This window comes from Ranitomeya imitator, chromosome 1, assembly GCF_032444005.1.
Source record: "Ranitomeya imitator isolate aRanImi1 chromosome 1, aRanImi1.pri, whole genome shotgun sequence".
NCBI lineage: Eukaryota > Metazoa > Chordata > Amphibia > Anura > Dendrobatidae > Ranitomeya > Ranitomeya imitator.
In genome coordinates, this window is record NC_091282.1 from 489,709,821 (window position 1) to 489,720,834 (window position 11,014).

The following is an 11,014-nucleotide window of genomic DNA, read 5'->3' on the forward strand; positions in this document are numbered from 1 at the left end:
CTGGGAAAGGTAATCATAAATTTATTTTTTTATTATTGAAGGGATATTAAAACTTTAAATACAAACATATTTGCATAAAGCCACTTCAAACAAAAAAAATTACAACCATTTTTTTTACACCCATTCTCTTGTATCCGAGCTAGTCCTTTGAGAAAAGTTTTTGAACAACATCATTAACTTTAGGCACCAAGGACCTCTTGTATCTCAAAATGAAGTCATCTTTGATCCAGTCTTTCTCTAGAATGTTCTTGTTTCTGGTACTTTTACAATGGAATACAGTAGCATCTCGTCTTAGAAAAAATGCTGAATATCCTTTAGCCTTTATAACAGAGTGGATTGAAGTGTGAATGACTTTTCGTGGATTCATGATCATTTTTGGTGCAGTTCTGGTCATGTTATTAATAGGTTCTCTATACAAATGTTGAAGAATATTATCTCCAGGGATATGATTCCATAAATTTAATCCAGATGATTGCTCTGAAGATAGAAAAATTTGGTTTTCAAAAATGAAGACATTTACATATGGATAACGTTTTTGCAGATTCCTCATTAAAGTTGACCAGTCCCAATATTTTACTGGAATGATAATCTCATCAATGTCGTTTAGGAGAACATATTCACTTTTAAACATATTTCTGTACATGCAGTCATTTAAAGATGCAATTTGTCCATAGTAGCCAATTTCACTGTCGAGTCCTTCAACATATTTCCATTTTTTGGAGGTTTTCAGATATGTGTCTATTGGCCAGGGTATGACATCTACGACACCTTCTTGAATGTAATGTCTCAAAACCTTGTCCACATTGTCACCACAGCTCGTGTTATAGATGGTGACTCTAGAAGCTCCAAGTAATTTATACATTTCAATAGCCTGAATCATTTGCAAAGCGTTATCATACTTCCCATAAAAGGCAGAAATACAAACAGTAAAATTGGCAGAAAATGGCCCTACTGGATCTTTTGAGATCTCAAACACTGGAATTTTGCTTAGGCTTTTTGTGCGGTTTGTGTAAACAGATATGTAGTTAAAATCACAATCAGGTGGAATTTTACATAGGAGATTTGCGGTCTCATAAGGGAATCCAAAGCCGTCCTGAACAATATCAATTTCTGCCGTAACATGCACATAACCAAACTGCTTACAGTAGAACAAACAGAAAAAGTTGTTTACTGTGTGATGGACTATAGCAAGTATTCTTATTAAACTGGATTCCCTGGGATCATAATATGGAGCAATGATGAGGGTCTTGTCATCCTGTAATGGTATTAAGGGCCCGATGGCAATGTTGGAAATGTAGCTTATTTTAGCATCCTGGGGTTGTAGCAGATAAAAGAGCAAGATGAAAAAGAGCACCAATAAATTGCATGCAATGAACTTCTGTTTTAATGAGCAGGACATCTTTTCATCACGATTACCGACTGTAAAAAAAAAAAGAAAAATAATTAAAGTATAAAACATTATGTTATTGCACTGATAAAACATCTTATTATGAGTCAGACAGTTTTGCAGAATTTCATATTGCAGATAATCTGAAACAAATTGGTATAACAATGTTCTTCAAGGTCGTTACTGACCACATACCATAGAGGCAGGCAGTGAATGGGTTCCTAGAAGACCAATGATCTAGGATGGTTGGTCCATTCCCATTGTCTACTGAGCTGCAAAAACCATAATAGGGAGCCCATTTTGATATTGACTATGGGACCATTTTGACACTTGCACCACCCTTATAAATATCAGTTTGATGTAAAATACCATACTTTTTCTACAGATTTTGGTTAAATGCAAAGTACATTTTTTCTAGTTTAGCACTAACATTCAAATGTCTGGAAATATCTTAAATGTCATCAATATTATGATGGTAAATATAGAGAAAAGTTAGTGAAGAAATGGAAAAAAAGCAAAAAGATGTTAAATAATTAAAAATCAGCAAATTGATTTGATGTTAATTGAGCTCATGCTGAATTTTATAAAATTGGCAAGTCGCACTCAATTCAAACAAACACTTGATTTGCACAAATCATCAAAATCAATTCTTACAAAGTGTGTCTGTCCCCAACAATTTTCCTTTTTTTTCACATCTATTTCACTAGTTGAATTTTACATCCGTACATAAGACAGCGCTATGTTGCAGGTGCTGGCTTTTTGGAAGTGTACCTACTGCCTACCTAGAATTTCTTATTATGTCATTGATTGGAAGTGGGTTAAATTTTCTTAAAAAAAACTTCTAGAAAAAAAGGTTTACATATAACTGCATGTCTTATTGCACACCTGTTTTACTAGTCTAATTTGGCATCTTTACACAGCACAACTATACTCGGACGGGCTGCCACATTTAGCATTACTTATTTCATGACTTTTGGCATAGTTTGAATAAATTACTCAACAGATTGGATTTTGACTATTAGGTCTCGCTCCCACTTGAGATGTAATCTGATGAGTGCAATCCAATAAAAAAATAAAGATCACATTGCAGTCGCTGAATGTTAACCCATGGGGCAGCTCACATCTGCAGTTATTTTCTCATGTAGATTCGGCATGCAAAAACAATCGCAGCATGCTTCGATTGCATCCGTGAATCAGATCGCACGCACCCATATAAGTCTATAGATGCATGGAAAACATGCACTCAGATATCATCCGAGTGCAGTGCGATTCCCGCGGACGCCTTCAATGGAGGAGATGGAGAAATTAATTTCTCCATTTCCTCCGCAGCTGTGCTCCGATTCTCTCATGCGAGAGGATCGGAGGAAAGAGCATGAACACTCAGGCTCCCGCTCGATCCGAGTGTCATTAACATACCACATCCAATGCTCTCGCATCGGAAGGGATACGCTAGTGTGTCTCTGGCCTTATAGTATTGTAGGAAATATATATTAAAAGAAAAAGTTGTAATGCCATTAGAGACAATAGTGTAAAAGAAAAAAAGATAAAAACAAGCGTATTAGTGGGGCGGAAGTGAATACCATCATGAAACATATACCGTATATCATATCAGTTTTACTCACACTTTGGATGATGCCACTTCTGTCAGCGACATCATCAGTTTCAATCAGTGCTCGTCACAGACCACAAATGACTAAGGCTGCCGTCACACTATCAGTATTTGGTCAGTATTTTACATCAGTATTTGTAAGCCAAAACCAGGAGTGGGTGATAAATACAGAAGTGGTGCATATGTTTCTATTATACTTTTCCTCTAATTGTTCCACTCCTGGTTTTGGCTACAAATACTGATGTAAAATACTGACCAAATACTGATAGTGTGATGGCAGCCTAAGAGGGTTAACTTTTTTTAGTTTTTTTTCTTTTAATTTAAACATGATAAGCCCCTCAGTCTATTTTTGCATAGGCTGTTATTTCTAGGTTACCTTAATTTTCTATTTTGAGGTCATTTTGACATTACTGAGGTTCTGTTTGAGCTTGACAAGCGGTGAGGCACAGTCGTAGGAGACCGCCAGAAGCTAAGCCTCATTCACACATCAAAATGTTTGCATCAGTGATTGCATGCCAAAGCCAGGAGTGGAACTTACAGAGAAAAACTATAATTTAAAGATTGTCACCTGTTCTATGTTTAGGAGACACTCCTGGTTTTGACATACAGATACTGATGAAATACTGATGCAAAAATACTGGCATGTAAATGAGACCTTAAACACATTTTGATTTTTTGTGGTTCACAGGAAATTGATTTACTGCAAGTCAAATATTTTGGAAAAATTCATCAAATCTGGTAAATTCAAGTTTCAGAAGATTATCTATAATGGAAATAACTAATGCAATAAAGAGTAGATTTTGAATACGGGACAAAGGCTTTTGACAAGTATAAGTAGGTAGCATAAGGATACAGTAGATGAAATGTTGGAGAATGTGTTACACTCATGGTCAAAAATAGTTTTTATATGTGGAAAGATAAACATTAACTATAATAACTCCACAGAAGCTGGATATTTAACATTGTCTTTTCTTTGCATGGTTTGCTCTTAATGATGGACTCATTAAAAGGGGTTGTCTATGGCTTTCTACAGAATTTTTGTTTGGACCTAGGCTTCTGAATGCTGACAGTTTGTAATATACTCACTATTAGCATCTGCATCATTGCCTAGATGCAAAATTGGCATGTGACCAGCCTCACTCCTGATTCTGGAGAAGTTGGTCACACCCTGACTAGAGTTTTCAGTTGAGAGACCAGACATTACGCCTGGTCTCCAGAAGGCCTTCCTCCTTCCACTTTGCTTCTACTGCGCAAGTGCTGGAAGTGATTCTAGCACTTGTGCGGAAAGCCTTTTCTTCCTCTTGCTGCCGAGGCAGTGCAGAGCTAGGTAGAGCAGGGCTGACCGTGAGAACGCCGACTGGACTGAGTCCAGCTGTGAGCAGGAGAGACATTTCAAGTATATTCACAATCAGCTGGACAGTTCAGTCCAATCAATGTTGGTGCCTCCTTTATAGGAGCTAGCGTTGTGTCAGGGTTGGTATAATGGCTTTGGCAGGGAGGCATTTGCTTTGGCTAGGTTCACACTAGCGTTGCGCCGCCCTGCGTCGGCGACGCAACGCGCGACGCACGTAAAAACGCGCGCAAACGCGCGCAAAAACGCGCGCGTTTTGCGACGCGTGCGTCGTTTTTGACGAAAATCGGACGCACAGAAAATGCTACATGTAGCGTTTTCTTGCGTCCGACGCTAGCGTCGGAAACGACGCACGTGGCGAAAAACGCCACCAAAACAACGCACGCGTCCCCTATGTTAAACATAGGGGCGCGTCGCCGCTGCGTCGCCGCTGCGTCGCCGACGCAACAGCGGCGCAACGCTAATGTGAACGTAGCCTTTGAACCAGAATGGCTAATTTCCATACTGTATATCACTGACAAACTCATCAGATCTCCAGCAGAGCTCCCAATCTCTACCACACTCCCAGAATAGGCACAGCCAAGAATAGGAGCAAGGAAAGTGCAAAAAAAAAACAGTGAGAGGAGGTGGAAGGGGCTAGGGCACTGAGCACTGATCTACTCCTCCCATTGCAGCTGTCACTCCTCCCTCTGTTGTAATGTTACCAGCAGCTCCCCAGGAGTCAAGAAAGTTAGGGAGGACAGTGCTGAGACAATGCAAGACTAGGAGTAGGACATAATGGCTCAGGCCTGCATATACAATCCCTTCTGTCCTCCTACAAAATGGACGAATTAGAACTAATGTTGTTGGAGCATAATTATGACATGGTGGGGATATCTGAAACGTGGCTGGATGAGAGCCATGACTGGGCTGATAACTTGCAGGGCTATAGCCTGTTCAGAAATGACCGTACAGATAAGCGAGGGGGTGGGGTGTGTCTATATGTAAAATCGTCCTTAAAGGGCCACTGTCACCCCCCTCCAGCCGTTATAAACTAAAAGAGCCACCTTGTGCAGCAGTAATGCTGCATTCTAACAAGGTGGCTCTTTTAGTTTTTGTTTCTGTTATTCCCACAATAAATGTATTTATAATTCTGATGAAATACCTATCTTTGCCCATGGAGGCGGGACTGAAGCCTCCTCTTAGAAGCGCCCAACTGCCGTCAGTCATCTCTTGTGTAGATTTTCGCCGCCCCCTCAGCACTGTTATTGTGTGAATTCCGGCGCCTGCGCTCTGCTCTTCTGCCTTGCGCAGGCGCATAGAGCATTTGCCGTCCTAGCGCTGGTGCCGGGTTCTGTTCTGCGCCTGTGCGGGCAGTGCGGCCACCCTGTTACTGAATCCCCGCCCCGCACTGTGTTATGCATTATGCACAGTGCTGGGCTGGGATTCCTGGGCATGCGCACTGCGCTTCCCAGACGCTCCCCAGGTCCCCCGCCTTTCAGCATTGCCGGAATATACAGGTATCCTTGCCGGCGTTTGGAACAGCCGCACAGAACAACGCTGGAAGGCGGGGGACCTGTGGAGCGTCTGACAAGTGCAGTGCGCATGCCAAGGAATCCCAGCCCTGCACTGTGCATACTGCATAACACAGTGTGGGGCGGGGATTCAGTAACAGGCTGGCCGTACTGACCGCACAGGCGCAGAAAGGAACCCGGCACCAGTGCTCAGACGGATAATGCTCTATGCGCCTGCGCAAGGCAGAAGAGCAGAGCGCAGGCGCCGGAATTCACACAATAACAGCGCTGAGGGGGCGGCGAAAATCTACATAAGAGATGACTGACGGCAGTTGGGCGCTTCTAAGAGGAGGCTTCAGTCCCGCCTCCATGGACAAAGATAGGTGTTTCAGCAGAATTATAAATACATTTATTGTGGGAATAACAGAAACAAAAACTAAAAGAGCCACCTTGTTAGAATGCAGCATTACTGCTGCACAAGGTGGCTCTTTTAGTTTATAACGGCTGGAGGGGGGTGACAGTGGCCCCTTAAAACCCATCCTGCGTGATAACATAGGTGAATTTAATGAAAATGTAGAATCCCTGTGGGTGGAGATAAAGGAAGTGGGAAAAAATAATAAATTACTGATAGGGGTTTGTTATAAATCTCCAAAAATAATGGAAGCAATGGAGAATATCCTCGTAAAGCAAATAGATGAAGCTGCGACTCAAGGAGAAGTCATTATTATGGGGGACTTCAACTACCCTGAAATAGATTGAGGAACAGAAACCTGCAGTTCCAGCATAGGTAATCGGTTTTTGACAACTATGAGATAAAATTACCTTTTACAACTGGTTCAGGACCCAACAAGAAGGGAGGCACTGCTAGACCTAATATTAACCAACAGGCCAGACCGCATATCAAATATAAGGGTTGGGGGTCACTTGGGGAATAGCGATCACAAAATAGTAAGTTTTCATGTATCCTTTAAAAAGATGTGTTATAGAGGGGTTACAAGGACACTAAACTTCAGGAGGGCAAATTTCCAACGGATGAGAGAGGATCTTGGTGCAATTAACTGGGACGATATCCTGAGACACAAGAATACAGAATCTTGTAGATTGTGAGCCCTCGCGGGCAGGGTCCTCTCTCCTCCTGTACCAGTTGTGACTTGTATTGTTCAAGATTATTGTACTTGTTTTATTATGTATACCCCTCCTCACATGTAAAGCGCCATGGAATAAATGGCGCTATAATAATAAATAATAATAATAATAATACACAAAGAAAATGGGAGACGTTTATTAGCATCCTGGATAGGACCTGTGCACAGTATATACCGTATGGGAATAAACATAACATAAATAGGAGGAAACCAATATGGCTAAATAGAGCTGTAAGGGGCACAATAAGTGACAAAAAGAAAGCATTTAGAGAATTAAAGGAAGTAGGTAGTGAGGAGGCATTAAATAAATACAAAAAATTAAATAAATTCTGTAAAAAGCAAATCAAGGCAGCAAAGATTGAAACAGAGAGACTCATTGCTAGAGAGAGTAAAAATAATCCCAAAATATTCTTTAACTTCATAAATAGTAAGAAACTAAAAAATGATAGTGTTGGCCCCCTTAAAAATAGTCTGGGTGAAATGGTGGATGAGGATGAGGAAAAAGCCAATATGCTAAATGACTTTTTTTCATCAGTATTTACACAAGAAAGTCCCATGGCAGACAAAATGACTAGTGATAAAAATTCCCAATTAAATGTCACCTGCTTAACCCAGCAGGAAGTGCGGCTGCGTCTAAAAATCTCTAAAATTTACAAATCTCCGGGCCCGGATGGGAAACACCCCGAGTACTGCAGGAATTAAGTACAGTCATTGATAGACCATTATTTTTAATCTTTAAAGACTCCATAATAACAGGGTCTGTACCACAGGACTGGCATATAGCAAATGTGGTGCCAATATTCAAAAAGGGGACAAAAACTGAACTTGGAAATTATAGGCCAGTAAGCTTAACCTCTACTGTGGGTAAAATCCTGGAGGGCATTCTAAGGGATGCCATATTGGAGTATCTGAAGAGGAATAACCTCATGACCCAGTATCAGCACGGGTTTACTAGGGACCGTTCATGTCAGACTAATTTGATCAGTTTCTATGAAGAGGTAAGTTCCAGACTGGACCAGGGGAACCCAGTGGATATAGTGTATATGGACTTTTCAAAAGCTTTTGATACGGTGCCACACAAAAGGTTGATACATAAAATGAGAATAATGGGGATAGGGGAAAATATGTGTAAGTGGATTGAGAGCTGGCTCAGGGATAGGAAACAAAGGGTGGTTATTAATGGAGCACACTCGGACTGGGTAGCGGTTAGCAGTGGGGTACTACAGGGGTCAGTATTGGGCCCTCTTCTTTTTAACATATTTATTAATGACCTTGTAGGGGGCATTCAGAGTAGAATTGCAATATTTGCAGATGACACTAAACTCTGCAGGGTAATCAATACAGGGGAGGACAATTTTATATTACAGGATGATTTATGTAAACTAGAAGCTTGGGCTGATAAATGGCAAATGAGCTTTAATGGGGATAAATGGAAGGTCATGCACTTGGGTAGAAGTAATAAGATGTATAATTATGTGCTTAATTCTAAAACTCTGGGCAAAACCGTCAATGAAAAAGACCTGGGAGTATGGGTGGATGACAGACTCATGTTCAGTGGCCAGTATCAGGCAGCTGCTACAAAGGCAAATAAAATAATGGGATGCATTAAAAGAGGCATAGATGCTCATGAGGAGAACATAATTTTACCTCTATACAAGTCACTAGTTCGACCACACTTAGAATACTGTGCACAGTTCTGGTCTCCGGTGTGTAAGAAAGACATTGCTGAACTGGAGCGGGTGCAGAGAAGAGCGACCAAGGTTATTAGAGGACTGGGGGGTCTGCAATACCAAGATAGATTATTAGACTTGGGGCTATTTAGTTTGGAAAAGCGAAGACTAAGGGGTGATCTTGTTTTAATGTATAAATATATGAGGAGACAGTACAAAGACCTTTCTGATGATCTTTTTAATCATAGACCTGAAACAGGGACAAGGGGGCATTCTCTACGTTTGGAGGAAAAAAGGTTTAAGCATAATAACAGACCCAGATTCTTTACTGTAAGAGCAGTGAGACTATGGAACTCTCTGCCATATGATGTTGTAATGAGTGATTCATTACTTAAATTTAAGAGGGGACTGGATACATTTCTGGAAAAGTATAATGTTACAGGGTATATACACTAGATTCCTTGATAGGGCGTTGATCCAGGGAACTAGTCTGATTGCCGTATGTGGAGTCGGGAAGGAATTTTTTTCCCCAAGGCGGAGCTTACTCTTTGCCACATGGTTTTTTTTTTGCCTTCCTCTGGATCAACATGTTAGGGCATGTTAGGTTAGGCTATGGGTTGAACTAGATGGACTTATAATCTTCCTTCAACCTTAATAACTATGTAACTATGTACCTCTCCCACTCCCTCTTCAACCACTTACAATCTACCTTCAGATTTACCTCTCTGGACCAAATATCACCTCCTTACGAACCAGAATCCCACAATGATATCTTTCTTCTCTGCTAGATTTCTAAAACTTAAAGGTTCCGTCACACTAGACAATATCGCTAGCGATCCGTGACGTTGCAGCGTCCTGGCTAGCGATATCGTCCAGTGTGACAGGCAGCAGCGATCAGGCCCCTGCTGTGATATCGCTGGTCGGGGAAGAAAGTCCAGAACTTTGTTTCGTCGCTGGATCTCCCGCTGACATCGCTGAATCGGCGTGTGTGACGCCGATTCAGCGATGTCTTCGCTGGTAACCAGGGTAAACATCAGGTTACTAAGCGCAGGGCCGCGCTTAATAACCCGATGTTTACCCTGGTTACCATCATTAAAGTAAAAAAAACAACCACTACATACTTACCTACCGCTGTCTGTCCTCGGCGCTCTGCTTCTCTGCTCTGGCTGTGAGCACAGCGGCCGGAAAGCAGAGCAGTGACATCACCGCTCTGCTTTCCGGCTGCCCGGCGCTCACAGCCAGAGCAGAGAAGCACAGCGCCAAGGACAGACAGCGGTAGGTAAGTATGTAGTGGTTGTTTTTTTTACTTTAACGATGGTAACCAGGGCAAACATCGGGTTACTAAGCGCGGCCCTGCGCTTAGTAACCCAATGTTTACCCTGGTTACCGGGGACCTCGGGATCGTTGGTCGCTGGAGAGCTGTCTGTGTGACAGCTCTCCAGCGACCAAACAGCGACGCTGCAGCGATCCGGATCGTTGTCGGTATCGCTGCAGCGTCGCTTAGTGTGACGGTACCTTAACATGGTTAAAATAAAATTAATCATCTTTCCCCATCTCACTCAACCACTTCCAACAGATTTATCCATCAAAGTCAATGGCTGCTCACTCTCCCAAGTTAACCCTTGACTGTGATCTCCCATTTAAACCACATATCCAAGCCCTTTCCACTTCATGCCGACTCCAACTCAAAAATATGTGTCTAGCCTGAGACTGGCGAGCGACTGGTTGAATGCACCTAGCGCCCACCAAATCCGTCCAATCAGCAGTTTCAGTGCTGGCATAGCACTGTATAAATGCATAAATTATTTAGAAGGATTGACATTTCAAGTATTATCACAGCACTGGCTCCTATGCAGGGGATGCCAGCTCTGAAACAGTTCATTACCCCTTAACTAACGCCAATACGGCTTTTACGGCAGCCGTTAAGCGACCTAATTCCTCAGCACTGCTTTTTCATGTCAGAGGAGTAAATGTATAGCGCCTCCAGTGGGCAGAAATCCAGAAGATGAGAGCTGCATATGACAGCTGACATCCTGCAGCTGTCACGATCCATGTGGCAGATCTGGCTTCTCAGATTAAAACTGTTTTCTTTCAGGCTATCTGGTTTAATGCAGTTTTTCCCCAGTGGTCGCTGGTGTAATTACAATGCTGCCTAGTCTTCTGATGTAAGTGGTGACCACTTCCACTATCCTTCAAAAGGTCACCTGATGCATCAGCTGACTGTTGAGACCAACCTAGCTGGAGAAGAAGCTTGCGGAATACTGTTGTTCTACAGCTGAATACTGATATCTAGCACCTTACTCTGCTGTGCAGTGCATTGCAGCAGAGAAAGCTAAGTGTGGGGTTTATTGTTTCTTTG

The 11,014-nt window shown here is 42.1% G+C and overlaps 1 protein-coding gene across 1 annotated transcript; it reads right to left on the reverse strand.

The window, feature by feature from the left end:
- Positions 1–139: 139 nt before the first annotated feature.
- LOC138674227 (uncharacterized) lies at positions 140–4,197 on the reverse strand. Its single transcript, XM_069762147.1, has 2 exons — positions 4,083–4,197; positions 140–1,419 (listed from the first exon to the last, which is right to left on the reverse strand). Exons 1-2 carry the CDS (start codon positions 4,195–4,197, stop codon positions 140–142), a joined length of 1,395 nt encoding a protein of 464 aa, XP_069618248.1.
- Between the last annotated feature and the right edge of the window lie 6,817 nt (positions 4,198–11,014).

Coding starts and splice junctions, on each gene's coding strand:
- LOC138674227 (XM_069762147.1), bottom strand. CDS start 4,197: ATGTCTGGTCTCTCAACTGAAAACTCTAGTCAGGGTGTGACCAACTTC. Junction 1,420..4,082: donor CAATGATGCAGATGCTAATA/GTGAGTATATTA, acceptor TTTTTTTTACAG/TCGGTAATCGTGATGAAAAG.